The 16740-nt window shown below is 33.6% G+C and overlaps 1 protein-coding gene across 1 annotated transcript; it reads left to right on the top strand.

The window, feature by feature from the left end:
• The first annotated feature begins 10878 nt into the window (after positions 1–10878).
• On the top strand, positions 10879–15612 carry LOC127710531 (putative amine oxidase [copper-containing]). The gene is made up of 3 exons (XM_052216463.1): positions 10879–10921; positions 13089–15031; positions 15282–15612. The coding sequence occupies exons 1-3, from the start codon at positions 10909–10911 to the stop codon at positions 15582–15584; spliced, it is 2259 nt and encodes a 752-aa protein (XP_052072423.1). The 5' UTR covers positions 10879–10908; the 3' UTR covers positions 15585–15612.
• The last annotated feature ends 1128 nt before the right edge of the window (positions 15613–16740 follow it).

Raw genomic sequence — 16740 nt, 5'->3', positions numbered from 1 at the left:
CCATCAACTCTCGTAGTCGAGTACAAACACATTATATTTTATTGTGTATAAATATACATTCTTTCAAATTTCTCAGAAACATAACGTCGTATTGACATGTTCAACAGAAGTGCGACTTTCATTTGCATTATTTATTAAAAACACGAAGTTAGAGAATCACACTCATTTATTCAAGAATATTTTATATCTTTATGCGAAGAACAATTGAATATGTACAACCATTTTTTTTAGTAATAATAGTCCACTATTGCTAACAACACTACATCGAAAGCAGACCATTTCATTGTTATCATTGCACGCTAGCGCAGGAATAATGTCATCGACTATTGTCACGGGTAGCCTGTCATTATTTCAGGTATTCTATTATTTGTGACAGAACTGATTTAAATCACTTGCACCTTGTTATATTGAGTAACAAATACTAAAAACTATGATGTAAGTTGAGTAAATGTTGTATTGTTTCGTGTACTTAAGAGACAAATGTAGTCAACACTTACACGACAAATGCCACATGTCGAACGGGATATGCTTACTACTCCGGAGCACCTGAGAACATCCCCAATGTTGTGTTTTGAGTATTGTTGTTTTTCATTTCGTCGTTTTTCGTGTTTGCTATGTCATTGCCATGTATTTTCGACTAATGAGTTTGAATAATTTGTTTATCCATTTGGTATCTTTCGCCCCTCTTTTACACAGCGACGGGGAACATTTCACTATGGCGTAACAATCTTCTTTTGAGTGTTACGCTTCCGTTTCGAGTGAAAGTATTGTATTTGCAAGCGTTGTATTAGCTCCAATTGGAATGTAACAATTGTGCAAATATTCTGGATGTACAAAAAAAGTAAAATCACAAAAATACTGATCTCCGAGGAAAATTCAAAAAGGAAAGTCCCCAATCAAATGGCAAAATCAAAAAAACAAACACATCAAACGAATGGATAACAACTGTCATATTCCTGACTTGGTACAGGCATTTTCTTATGTAGAAAATGGTGGATTGAACCTGGTTTTAAATGTTCCTCAACATATGAGTATTTGGACCATACGCGTATGGTCATGACCATATGCGTATACTCATATACGCGCATGGTTGGGCCATATGGGTAGTATACTCGTTTGGTGATTAACGGTCCGGATCATATGAGTATTTAAACTATATAGGTATTTTTCGAGTAATTACTAACTTTTTTGCCGAAATACAGAGCTCATTCTCTGAACCCAGACGACATACACATTACTAACTGAATTCCGTTATCTATTAAATGTTGTCTGATTTTTTGTGTGTGTATCTGTTATCTTATCCTCGCTATAGCAAATCTAAAGCGCCTTTATCCTGTCGACTTTTTCATCTGTATGTGAAACCAAAACGTTTGGGGCATGGACCTTTTTTCCTTTTATCTTAGTGTTTAAATAATTATCTCAGAAACACAAATTCTTGTAATTCCCAAGGGTATCATCAGCCCAGTAGTCAGTACTTCGGTACTGACATGATTAATAACAAACCTTTCTTCAATTGTCCTTAAATGAATTTCGAAATTATTAGAAACTAAGGTTTCAACTCCCTTAGGCAAAGTTGACTTTGGATGGATTTGGCTAACTCTTTTTAGGTCCTTTTTGGTAATATAGCTCTTCAACTGTTTCGGTTCTTGTTCATCCTTGGCTTTCAAATATTCGGCTTTGAGCGTTCCTGATGAATGTAAATCAAGAAAACCGCTTCGGATGCATAAAATTTATTATAATGTGTTGTTTTAAATTTTTTCATACAACAGTAAGATCGTATGAATAGGAGCAACAGCGTATGGTCCAAATACTCATAGGGTCCGGACAATATAAATGTATACATAAATTAACAGAAGATAACAAGTGTGAGTCTAGTGTGAAACATAAGGTGCCGTTAATTTTATTAGAACATTTTATATATTTTCACAAGTGTACAGATCACTGCATCCATAGTCTGTCAACGCTACTTACCACTCCACCGTCGAGGTTGTTAGAGGATATTAACAGATACACACCTTTACAACAAGGAACCACTAATCATAAATATCCCATAGAAGAAGAACGTTGGAAAGATTAATAAAACAATCTAATTCTAATTCATGTTCAGGGGGAAGGGGTCTGTAATGAATTTTATGGTTATCCGAATGTTCTTGTTGTGAAAATAGCATAAATTTATATACAATCTATATTAATAGAGAAAAGACCGAATATACTTGCTGTATATTGTTATTCAAAAGCAAGTATAAGAACCACAAATAATTTAAGATTTGATTTTTAAATGGGCTTCTTCAGTGCTATCAGAGGTTTAACGTATCTCGTGGGTGACCTAGAACTTTGATATGCGTAGTTTTTGTTGTTATTTTTTTTACAACCCACTTGTGCAATGTGAAAAAACACAAGCCGCTTGATCCTGGAATGGGTCACTTTTGTATGTCAACTATTTCAGTATGGGCCAACCATTGGTGAACAATTATGTTATATCATTCTGGTACTTGATGTCAAACAGCCATATATTTTAATATTATATCGTCCTGTTAGATATCTGTGTAAACAGTGCGCCATTCCTTATATCTAATCGTCTCGAACGCGGGAGGTCGTGTGTTGGTATTTTCTGCTTCCCCGATAAGAATGTGCCATTTTAGAGTAAGAACAAAGACTGATCGGCTGTGAGTCAGAATAATGTGTCCTGGTATGGTGACATAATAACTGTTTCCCTGTGAACTAGCACGTTGAAAATCAGGCTCAGCGTTTCGGTCTAGTACAAACAGGGTTTATATTCACATCACATTGACATGTTTTTCTCCTTTATATGCATTTTATGACTTGACGCGTAACTGTCATACATCATCACCATACTTATATCTAGTTAATATGAATGATCCCGAATTGTATCTTTCTTGTATAAAGGGAATAATTTGTCATCATTTGGTGTCCCCCTAACAACAACAACGATTTAATTTAAGTATGTAAAAATACATTTTTTCTTTTTGTAGGACTCGAATGATTTACATCCTATAATTTATTCTTGTTATACTTATAGAATTATCTTAGCTGATATGAATAAATTTATATAGGGAAAACGAACCTACTTTGTATAGATAAGAAGACAAACGAGATATTAAAAACATTATACAGATTCAGGGTTCAGTTGAACTATTTTTCTTATGCACTGTAACCAAGTGATTTGCACTTTATACAGAAGCTTCTTAAATATGAACAATACGAAAGAGATGTCTTTTGCATAAACGCTTAAAAATTCCCTTAAACAGGACATTGTCTATCTACTTAAAATAAAAATATGCTGAATATTGTCTTTAGCCATCCCGTAAAAAATTAAAGATAGTTAAAACGTCTTTTTTGCAGTAAATCTTATCAGAAAATAGTATTCGCTAGTGTACATCTTCAAATTAGATATTTTACTAAAATGCATCAAATCATCTCAGAGATATTTTTCACTATACTATACAGAGATGGTTTTGAATTTAACTTCAATATTATGTTTAATTCTTCGCAAATTTCAATATGTTGGATCTTATAGGGACACATGTACCTTGAAATAGGGATACAAGTACCTTTAATTGCGGTTATGGAAAGTAAGTATGTATGTGAATATTTATGAAGTCAATCCATCTTAATTGCACACCTCTAAAGCAAGCCGTTTTTCTATTTATTCTAACTTCAAGATATCTAATAAACTTTATAAGATATCTCATATAGTTTATAAAACATCTTATATAGTTTATAAGATATCTTATATAGTTTATAAGATATCTTATATAGTTGATAAGCTATCTTATATAATTTATAAGATATCTTATATAGTTTATAAATTATCTTATATAATTTATAAGATATCGTATATAGTTTATAAGATATCTCATATATTTTTCTTTATAAGATATCTTATAAACTATATAAGATATCTTATATAAAAAATATTTATAACTAGAAACTAGATTATATAAGATATCTTATCTATAATATGAGATATCTTGAAGTTCCAATAAATAATAAAACGGATTGCCATACACCTCCTTTATCATTTTACATCCTCGGTGGTCTCGTAGTAGCGTGTTCGCATCGAGTGTAGGAAGTCGTGAGTTCGAACCCCGACCAACGAAAGATTAAAATCTGGTATTTGCTGCTTCTTCGCTACGCACGCGACATTAAGGAGTAAAAGCAAAGACTGGTTGGCTCCGATTCAGAATAATGTGTCCGCGTAGGGTGACATGTCTTCCTGCGGACTGTTTATATTTGGAACAAGCACGTTAAAAAATCAGACTCAGCGTGTCAGTGCAGTACAAAGCAAAGTTAATATTCATAGTACATTTACATGTTCTCGTCCTGAATATGTATTTAATTCACTTCTGGCATCATTTATCATTTTGTTTCTATAAAATATTTCAACGATATATGTGCATAAGATTGTTTACAACTTGTGTTTTATTTCATCATGAGGTAAGATTTGTATCAAAACGTTTTTAAATTATTTCAAACCAGAAAAAAACAAAATAAATGATTGAATTTATGTGTGCGAACCTTACTTTTAAGGAATAATTTAAAGTGAATGTTGATCGCAGCCTAATATGGATTATAATTCATTGAATTTAAATGACAAAATCAACGAGTTAAGTTATTTCATGTACATGTTGTCATTTCTTTGCTGAAAATTAAACAGGAAATGGTCGTGTCAAAAAAAATTCCTGTTAACAGGCTGCATGTTTTTGATAATTTCTGCTTAATTTTGTCATAACTGTTTTGATGAAGGGAACTAGAGAGATTTAGTTATTCTGTTAAAAATTACAAAGATGTGGCATAATTACCAATGAAACAGCTTTCCACTAGAGACCGAATATCGTAGACGAATAAAAGCAAAATAAAAGCAACACTACGACATCCACTGAATTACAGGCACCTGATTTGGGACAGGCACATACTAAATGTGGCGGGGTTAAACATGTTAGCTTGGCGCCCAACCCTCCCCTTACCTTGAACAGCGGGGAAACAACCCAACACAGAACAAACTATACAAAATAATTAAAAATAAAAGAACACAATAAGCAGCAACAACAACTCAATTACAAGCTCTTGATCATGACTGGGGACAGTCTTATATAGAATGTGGCGGGAAGAAACATGTTTGCGGGCACCCAACCTTCCACCTAACCTGGGACAGTGGTGTAACAATACAACATAAAACAACTATACACATTAGTTGAATAGGGCAATGTTTCCCTCATATCAAGCGAAAGAGTAACTTCGACTTTAGAGAAACATAATATTTTATCATCTGCTACTTGGTTAATTTTGAGATTATTATAGAAAAGAAAGGATATGAGGTATCCATTCAAGACACAAAATTATTACATGTACAGCGATAAACATACAAGGCAAAGGAACAACGGTTGTGTTGCTCAAAGTCACAACGAAGCCTTCAACAGGAGCACAAATTCTCACCTCACTGCAAGTTTAAGACGGCCCCTAGCACCGTTTTGAGCAGAATTCTTTGCAAACTGCCGATTACGTCACGCAGGTGTGTGAGATGAAGAACAAAGCCATGGAGTAATATCAATAAAATAAATATGGCAAAGAAATCACTTACTGTCATAATTTAAATATGTGTTGTTTTTGTTTAATTTAATTCCAACTTCTTTGATATTATTCTCTTTCCTTATTCTACCCGCTTAAACTACAACAACAACTACATGTACAAACAATATGGAACTTAACGGACATCCTCATGGAATTCCTTGAAAAAAGTTTAGCGGGCAAGAAATTCACACATTATTTCTTACACTAGCTTAATATCTAATCTATTTTAGCATTAAATGTTTTATACACAAATGTGTGAAGGGATTCACATATTAAGTCCGATTCAATAGAAGCAAATGCTTTTAAGAATTCTACAATTATAATATGAAACTGTGAGTCATCATATCCGTTTATCATGTTTTGTTACTATAAATAAGAACAACGATATATATATATATATATAAACGCCTAAAAAGTGTACACAACAACACCAATAACAAAAAAGGAACTATAAATGTAATTATTTATAAATATTTCGGATAACAGATATCCTTCATCAGTAAATATGATTGTGATGTTGAATGAATCATATATCAGTCTACTTAAATTAAACTATAACAATCTTGAAATTTATACAATAAAAAAGTCAAACCGAACATCAGGTAAGACGCTTGCACAATTCTAAATATGTGTTAAACACGACATAGGTTATATGACTAATTACAGCAGAGAGTTCAAATATATGCTTTAAATAAAAATAATTATGTGCGATATGAACTAGCACAATTCTAAAGCTTTAACGGTGACGACAGTTATGATGTTACAAGAACGATTGCGTCAATAAGAATTACTCCTGAGGGCTTGTTTCTGACATGGACTATATTGACATGGTAAAATGAGTTTTTAACGCAGATGTTTTAATTAATAATCGTATAAGAGAGGAAATGTAATAAAGTTTTTAGGTAAAGCATTAATCAGATTTACATCAACGCAGAATAAAAATACAACGAAGTGTCTATCTTCGTTGTTTTTCAATACAAGTAATTTGCCTTTGAAAAAACGTTACTTAATAATTGAACTCATTTCTTTTTGTATATTTTAGTTGACTTCATATGTGGACTGCATAAAAGTATCACCAACATTGCATTTTCTGTAAAGCGGATTAAATATATTTTTTTAAAATTAATTTAAGTTGTAACAAAGCAGACAATGACACTGGGTATTTCCACCCATATATTTACCCAGAAACCTACAGATACATTGTACGAGCATTGGCGTTACTGATTTTGTTAGGACCTTTCACTATGTACAATTGATTGGCGGGATAAGTCAAACGTTTAAAATTTAATTTACTACTTAAAATTAAAAATATTATTTTAAATTGCTAATAATTCATGTAATACGGATTTGACCTTTTTTAAAGGTATCTTCTGCTTCATACCAATTTTGAAACTAAAATCTTTATTCTGATTGGCAATTTTAGGTTTTGAATTTCCATATTTGAATCTTAAAATTCGAACTTCAGTTATTGAATCTCAAATCTTGCCTTACAAATCTGCATTCAAACCAAGACCATGAAGATCCCACTACGATCAATAAAAAAAAAATAAGATCGCAGTGAGATCGTGGTATGGTCGGCATGAATATTGAATATTTCATAGTTTTCAAGTTCACACCACGACCTTGTAATGATCCTGATAAGATCCTGCTACGATTCCGCTACGATACCAGCACGTTCTAGTTACGATCTTGTCACGCTCTTGCTTCGTCTAATAAGACCTTACCACGACTTACAGATCTCAGTAGGCTTCTACCAAGACCTTCCCGATCGCATTACGATCTCAATACGAGTCAACTACGATCGAACCACGACTCCACTACGTTTCCACTACGTTGCACTACGCTCTAGAATATGGCTTCATCAAATAAGTTCTCATCCCAAATGCGTCATAACCCAAGATGAAGTATGGCATGTTCAGGTCGTCATTATGTAAGGGATCTGTTTCTTGAAATCCAATCATCTTATCTTCCAAACACTCCTTTAAATCTGCCGCGTTGTAAATCTGGGCGTCCAACATGGAACCATATCCGCCTACATCTATCCATAAAAATGTATAGTCTACATCCACCAAGGCAAGTAGCACTAATGAAAATAAACCTTTATAGTTATGAAACAAGGATTCGCTTTTATGCGGCCTTCTAATAGCAACATGCTTTCCATCGAGTGCGCCACAAGCGTGTGGCACGTTCCATCTTCTCTGAAAATCTTTTGGTTCTGTGGGACAGGATATGACTCCATCTTTATATTCCTGTACAATTGCCTGGCAAAGCTCAGGAATAAAAGTACTTATAGTATTGCGCGCGACTCTGAAATCGTACAGAAGGGTTGGATACCTATCACCAGATGTTATTGCTTTAAGGTAATAGCAGCTTTCAGACCGGGATCTCGTGCCTTTCTGAATCGGGTGTCTATCTTTTGAATTTGAGGACTTACTCTGTTCAAAAGTACATCAAATATTTCGGCTCATCCTTAATTCTTTCATAAGTCGGTCGTAATGCCTAAACTGGAGTCTTCGTTCAACAGGAAGACAAGGGCGCACCCAACAGGACCTAACCTGTCTAATATGTCTTCTCCTTCTTCTATAACTAAAAATGTAGCCTGATCAGCCAAATCGATACAGTGCAGCTGAATTAAAGATTGCAGAAGTAGATTTTGGTCAAGTGTGTCCATGGTTGAACTACATGTAGGAGTTATTGCATCCGTTTTTTATATCAACAGAATGAGGTCGTGCAATTATCGTGGCTAGGACGTAGTAGCATCGTAGTAAGGTCGTACTAAGGATGTAGTAGTATCGTGGTAAGGTCGTACTAAGGACGTAGTAGTATCGTAGTAAGGTCGTACTACGGACGACAAGCGCGTAGTAGCAGCGTTCTATTGTCTTCCTCATCGTAGTATAATCGTACCAATATCGTAGTAGAAGCGTAATAAAGACGTAGTGAAATCGGGATAGTTGCAATGAAATCGTAGTAAGGTCGCAACGAAATCTTTTCCATTGGCTTCCCGATTGCACCACGATTTCCAATACGATGCTTCTACGCCCACCCGATCTTACAATACTACGTCCTTACTACGACCTTCTTACGCTTCTATTACATGTACGACTAGTTTTGGCAACGACTGCACTACGAATGTTTTGAGCATGTTCAAAGATGGTCGTGGACCTTCACGATCATGAAGACCTTGGCATGTCCTTACCACGACCACCACGACCACCACGATCTTACTACGACTTCCAAAATGTTCATAATTTCTGAGGTCGTAGCGGGATCGTGGTCCCAGTGTGATAGGGGTATTACTTTTTAACTTATCTATTACTAATTTTGTGAATACTGTTAATGAATCAAGATAGTAAAAAAGAACACTGACATAGATAAATTAAAGCCAATGCACTTGTTTATTGCAGACTAATGAATGGTTTTGGTGTTTGGTCAACTATAGCACTGTTTTTGTTCCTGAGTGAGAATTCTGAGGCGAAACAAAACGGTAGTACATTAGAACGCAAAGTAAGTATTTTGAATTGAATTTCAAAGGAATTAACAAAACAAAAAAACGCTCAACATATAATAACATATCCAACTTTCGCGGTCATCACGTGACTTTTACAATTCAGTTGTATATCATTAATGGCCGATTGATTATCAATGAAAATGAACGGGCTGCATAACTAATAAACGATCATAACTTTTTTGTTACATTGTGTATTTTACCTTCCAACCCCGCGTTTTACAGTATTTTCATTTTTACTATTAAAATGTTTTAAGTTTCAGTTCAGAAATATGATTTCTTGCTTCAAAATAAGTTTGAAAATTGAGGTGACATAACCACACAGCCACCGTTGACTTCATTAAAACTCGATAAAATTGCAATGGGACCTTCTTATATAATCAATTTTCTCAACTTATTTGTTGTTAATAATATCCTTCCAACCCTTAAAAAGATCGACAACACATTCATTTTAATGAAATTGAAAACCAAATCAATTTAGGTAACAAACTTTTTGCTTCAAAATTTGATTGAAAAGTTCACATTTTGGCATTTGTTAGCAATATTTTGAACATGGCGGCCGCTGTCGGAAGTAAACAACGATACGACATGTATTCATTTAGTTAATAATTAAAAAGTAATATCTAAAATATTAATTAAAGTGTGTCTTACTGAATTTAAGAAATTTCTTATTTCACTTTTACTTTAATATATTTATTAGAAACAGTCTCTAGCACTCAAAATAAAGATTTATATGCATCAACCATGTACTCTTTACATTGACAGCGTAGGCCGATTTGTGAAAATGTATTTTGTAAGATTTTTACGATGAAAATCAAATAACTGTTGGATGCATACGTTTTCAGTCATTGTCTTAACTTAAAGCAGCATAGAACCAAACATTGTTTTTATTTTATTAAGAGGATACATGCTGTTTGTTTTGATAAAATTTCGAAGTTACATAAAAAATGGCGACCAAATAATTTTCAAACGTAGACGATGTTCGACACTAATTTTGCCCATGCAAATAATTGAAAAATATAGATATTTCACCACAGTTAACACTGATCCATTCGAGGTTTTCTTTTGTTAAAATAATATCATGAAATTTTATGATATTATTTTAATAAAAGAAAACCTCGAATGGATCAGTATTAACCGTGGTGAAATATCTATATTTTTCAATTTTCTAAATCATTCATCACACGGGTAAGCAGTAAATTTTAAATAATCCTAATTAAACCAGTAACATGCAGAGTTATCGAACGTAATTATGACTGGAATAGTTGCATATGTTGAGGTTTTTTTAACAAACCTGTATTGATACCGATTTAATTTTAGATTATTAGATATGATAATAACTTGTGAAAGATAGGGAAGATTGTTTTCCTCTGAATTAAAAGAGTTGTAGGGTATTTAAAATTAACGAGACACAAATATGACTAATATCTACATAGATAACAAACCGATATCTAGTGGTCAATATATCAATTGGTTGAAGATATTTGATAGTTTTTGTTAAATTTTAACACACGGCCCTGACACTTGGCTGTTGTTCAAAACCGTATGTCAACCTCGGGATGTCTTTTTGTTTTTTTGTATCAATGGAGTGCTGTCTTATTAAAGTCTAATCCCAATCTCCTTGTGTCTATGTTATATTATAAAAAAATAATTGTCAAAGATTTGAAGAAAATACCTGTATTGCGTTTATTATTTTATTTACATAATACACCTAGTGCAATGAATGATTTTATATCAACCATAAATGACTAATAATACATATATGTATCTTCCAGGCTGAGAAGAAGAATGGAGAAAATTGTGCAAACAATATGTTTTTAAAAGGTGAGTTAAGTACACTGTAAAGCCGATATTACATTATCATTCATATGCTTTATCAAAATACAGTGTAATTATAAGCAAAATCATCCGGATTTCAATAAGGGTAATTATTTACATCTTTTTAGCTCACCTGGCTCATAGATTAACTTACTTATTAAAGAATAAACAATTGATTTTAGTAGCAATCAAAGCCGGGCTTCAAAGTTATTGCGAAACTACCTACTCTAGGGGTGACATGAACAAGATGTGGATAGTAAAAAATTCTAAAAATCTGTACATCAGAGTACATACAATCTAAGTCTCTATCTTTTCTATCTTTTACACAAGTATTCTCCATTGCAAACTAAAAGACAAATTGAAAGAATAGGCACGGTTTTGTTTCATTAGAACAAAATAGCAAACGTAGATACAAGTATCTTGTCTTAGAAAGAAATGTATCGTACTGAGTAAAAAATCACTCTGATTCAATCAAAATATTCGCTGAAACTGACATTATTGAGATGCTTGATTTCTTGATTGATAACATATTTGTTACGTTTGGAGAACGTGTATTTCAATAAACAATTCCCATGGGAACCAACTGGGCGCCTCTTCTTGCCGACTTGTTCCTTTATTCACATGAATTCATGCACGAGCTTCTTAGGAAGAATGAAAGAAGCTAGCATTATCCTTAAATTTCACGGTCCACTAAATAGATGATGTCCTCTCACTAAATAATTCAAAGTTTGATGACTATGTTGAACGCATCTATCACAAGCAACGTGAAATAAAGGATACGCTAGATACAGTTAAGTCTGCCTCATATCTTGACTTACAAGAAGAAGATGATTTCAGCTTCCCAATTGTGAACTTTCCATTTCTATGTAGCAACATTCCAGCAGTACCTGTATTTGGAGTATAGAGTTGATACGATATTCCAGAGCTTGGATTTCCTATCATGATTTCTTTGATAGAGGATTGCTGCTTCCTTGAAAGCTATTAAACCAAGATACTAAAGTGGTGAAGTTGAAATCATCCTTTCGAAAATTTTACGGACGCCAACAATCGTTTGTCTGCCTCCCTCTTGATGAAGTGTTACCTGAGGCTAGTCACATTTTATTTAAAAAAAAGAAAACAATAGAAGCAATCTTTTCCATTTAAATTGAAAGCTTGTACCTGGTTTATTTATTTTCATCATTAACCTCTTTTAATATGAAACAAATATCTATGACGAAAGTAAGTTGACAATCAAGAACTCTGTTATGCCTATTGGAAAATGTCGTTCTCGTCCTTTTGATTGATTGGTGTTAAACGCCACTTTCAGTACTATAAAGCTATTCCGTGGCTTCCTGTTTTTTTACGCCCGTTTACGGGACGTATTATGATATACCGTTGTCCGTCCTTCTGTCCGTCCGTCTGTCCCTCCGTCGTCAACATGTTGGACAATAACTCAAAAACGCTTTAACCAATTTGCATGAAACTTTGGTAATTTATTTTTATATCTATTGAGGTGAGCTCCCTTTTGATTTTTATAAATTTCAGATTTTTCGTTTCCGATTTATGAGGTTTTCTTCATTAAAAAAGAGGGATTTTCGGACTATAACTCAAAAATGCTTTGAGCAGTTTTCATGAAACTTTGGTAAATTGTTTATATATGATGACGTAAGCTCCCTTTCGATTTTTATAAATCTTAAATTTTACGTTTCCAAATTATGAGATTTTATTCATAAAAAAGTGGTGATTTTCCAGTTTTTGGACAATAACTCAAATGTGCTTTGAGCAGTTTTCATGAAACTTTGGTGACTGATTTATATCTATCAAAATAAAATCCCTTTAGTTTTTTTTTTTAAATTTATGATATGACATGGAGGAGTTATGGAACTTTATTCTGTGAAAAAGCGACGGGCGTATTATGCGCTCTTGGCGCATCTCTTTATTATTGTCGGAGGAAGCTGGAGTGCCCGGAGAGAACCACCGACCTTCGGTAGGAAAACTGACAATCCTAGTCAATTAAGATTGGAATTCAGTGCACCAGCCACGTGCGGGATTTCAACGCACAACAGTTCGAATACTAGTACTCAGACCACTCAGCCACCGAGGCCCTTTCACCCTTGTGAAATTATTACATTTAAGTAACAATTTTGTTTGACATTTAAAAATAGTTTTCATACTTAAATACTTTTTTTTTCAGAGAATGTATCTATTGGAGTCTGTGGAAGAAATAGTGAGAACCCTTATGGTAGAATTAACACGAATGAAACAAAGTATCCATCTGTATTTAGTGACCTTACAAGGAAAGAAATGAAGAGTTTGCTGAACTATTTGTATTCAAGTAAAGAACTAAATCTCACAAAATTTAGAAACGCGACTTTAAGAAGTAACTACCTTTATCTAGCAGAACTGTTTATGCCATCTAAAGCAGCAGTGTTGAACTATATAGATAATGGTTATAGTAAACCATCACGAGAGGCGCATGTTGTCTTAATCAGAGGGGGCGACCCGAAACCAAATGTTCTTGAAATAGTTGTTGGACCACTTCCATTTCCTAACGGATACCGATTGTTTCCTTATCGACCACAACCTATTCCATTCTTTCAAAGACCTATTACATCTATTGAAAGCATTTCCCGAAGACTGAAAAAATACGTAGACAAAAAATTTGGAAGAGCCCTTTATGAATTATACGGAGGTAGCCTAATAAACTGTGGGAACAAATGTTTAGATGTGGGTCTTGCCGCTGAAGTTCCGATATCAAAGAGTGAAGAAAAAAGTTTTTACTGGTATAGTTTTCATCAAAACCCTGAATATAAAATTTTGAGACCAGTAGATTTTTCAGTATATGTAGAAATAAATTTTAAAAGGTTTAAAATCTTAAAAATTTGGTTTAATGGAAGAATATTTGAAAAATGGAAGCAGGTGAGAGATTTTTACAGACGAAATAAAAGCAGAATTAAAAAAATCCATTTCCCCGAAGAATCTGATAATATTCCATTAAGCATGAAAAGAAGGGGACAACCACCGTTCTCTAAACCATTACGAAACCCGTCACAGATTTCTCCAGATGGAAAACGATACAACATAAAAGGGAGACAAGTCACATACATGTTTTGGAAATTTGATATAAGTATGTCAATATTTACTGGACTACGTCTTTTTGATATAAGATTCAAAGGTCTGCGTATAGCATATGAAATAAGTGTACAAGAATTAACATCGTTTTATTCTGGATATAAACCAACGGAACATTACTTTAATTTCTTTGATGTTAGAATATTGCTAGGCTTGCGATCAAAGTATTTAGAACCTGGTGTAGACTGTCCCATTGATGCAACATACGTTGGTTCATACTTTGTAGACAGAAATTCAGACACTCCAATTCATAATGAACGTTCATTTTGTGTATTTGAACTGAACACTGAAATGCCTTTGAGACGTCACCATGGATACTCGAGGTCCTCCCACAGATTTTACGAGGGTATGGTTAGTGTCGTATTAATTGTCAGAACTATTATAACCGCTGGGAATTATGACTACATTATAGATTACATATTTTACCAGACTGGTGGAATAGAAGTGAAGGTTAGTGCTTCGGGCGTTATAATAGCAACATATCACGGACGTCAAAATCCGTACAGTTTTGAAATAAGTGAAAATTTAATGGGTCTGATTCATCAACATTTATATCACTTTAAAGTTGACATGGATATAAAAGGAAGAAACAACAGATTTGAAACTCTGGATATTGAAAATGATGTCGTTTCTAGTAACGAAAATCCAAATTCAAAAATACATCAAATAAAATTTGCCAGAAAATTGAAGGTAACTGAGAAGCAAGCAGCATATAAACACAACTTTCAGCAACCCAAACTCCTAGTGATATCAAATAATAATATAAAAGATAAATTCGGCAACACACCCGGTTATAGAATATTGAATACAGGATTGACGCATAATATACGACCACCAGGAACGGGAAACGAACCAGGTATTAGTTGGTCACGCTATCAAGTTGCTATTACCAAACGAAAGGAAAGCGAACCGGGAAGCAGTTCCATCTACCAGCACAAAAATCCAGACCAACCCATAGTAAGGTTTCAGGATTTCATAGACGACGATGAAAACATTGTTGATAAGGTAAAAAAACATAAAAGTAATTAAAACGTGCCTAATATTAAGAGGCACCGTTTTATAGTTTGTTTAATATAAAGTAACCGTTTTAAATGATTGAAACATCAAAATCACAAAAAACACCACTGTAAGCACTTTTACTTTTACAACTGATTCATTAACAAATACTTGCAACATGAATAAAATGATGTTTGGATAGTTATGAAGATTACAAGTTTGTGCTATAGATGGCTCTTATTATGACTTCTTTTCACAGGACATCGTGGCATGGATTACAATGGGATTTTACCATATTCCTACAAAAGAAGATCTACCAGACACGCATACTCTTGGAACAGGACAAAGCTTTTTCTTGTTACCATTTAATTACTATGATGAAAATCCAGCAATGTCATCTCGAAATGCAATCAGAATTGACCCTATAGATGTCAAAGGTCAGACAAAGTCGGTCAAGATTGAACGCTACGGTGTACGAAAAGACATCGATTGTATACCTCCAAAGAATTACTATGACCAAAGGATTAGGGAGGATCCTTGTCTTGTAGTTCAATGTTTATAGCCAAAGAAAAATAAATAAAAACGTTTTTGAAAAATCTTTTTTTCAGATGCCGCGTATTGTGTTGATATATGTTTAGGCGAACGTCATTACTAGAAAATAATATGCAAAAAGACGTAAAATACGAAAGAGAGAATTAAATCTTATAAGTCGAAGAGAGTCAGACAAAACAATGGCTAATACAAGAAAATAAAACGACGAAAAAACAACCAACAGTCTACATAACACAAAAATATATACTGATAATAAACTCATCATAGATACCAGGATTACAATTTTGTACGCCAGACGCGCGTTTCGTCTACGAAAGCGTCAGTGAAGCTCGAATCAAAAAAGTTGAACAGGTCAAATAAAGTACAAAGTTGAAGAGTATTGAAGACTCTTAATTCTGAAAGGTTTGCCAAATACAGCTAAGGTAACCTTTTCGTGGAGGCAAAAAAGAACATAAATCGAGAGAAAAAAAAAACAACACTGACAAATTTAATATTTCGCATAGTAAACTTACACTAAAAAACTCGTTACTCTAACTGCTTGGAAAATGAAGTTACAATTCGCTATGTCAGATATATTCTTGAAATATTTTGTCGTGTAATGAAACAAAAGAAATGCTTTCGACCTTTTTTATTTGTGAGTGTTTTGTTCTATTTCAAAAATAAGTCATTTCGATCCTTAATAGTTAAAAGAAATCCAAAAAGCAATTGTGCAGCCATATATAATTTACACATGCGATCTCCAACTAGAAGTATTCCTCCAGTCTTTCTCCTTTTGGAGTTCATGCGGTTCCCTCAATTTTTGCTTGTTACCTTGATTTGTCTCTTCCTAATCGAGTAACGAGATTTAAACATCGGTAAATTACTGTCGCCTTCTTTGATCGACTCTAACTAATATTAAATGAACAGCTAAAATTGTTTCATACTAAAAAACATCTTATTTCACTTTCAAATTGAAGCAATATGTCTGATCTGTGTAAATTAGTGTCGCCTTCTTTGGTCGACTCCAATTAATATCAATTGAACAGCTAAAATTGTTTCATACTAAAAACATCTTATTTCACTTTCAAATTGAAGCAATATGTCTGATCTGTGTAAATTACTGTCGCCTTTTTTGGTCGACTCTAATTAATATCAATTGAACAGCTAAAATTGTTTCATACTAAAAA

The sequence above is a fragment of the Mytilus californianus genome, unplaced genomic scaffold (genome assembly GCF_021869535.1).
Source record: "Mytilus californianus isolate M0D057914Y unplaced genomic scaffold, xbMytCali1.0.p SCAF_8, whole genome shotgun sequence".
Taxonomy (NCBI): domain Eukaryota; kingdom Metazoa; phylum Mollusca; class Bivalvia; order Mytilida; family Mytilidae; genus Mytilus; species Mytilus californianus.
Note: the sequence above shows the minus strand (reverse complement) of the source record. Positions and strands in the feature narration are given on the sequence as shown.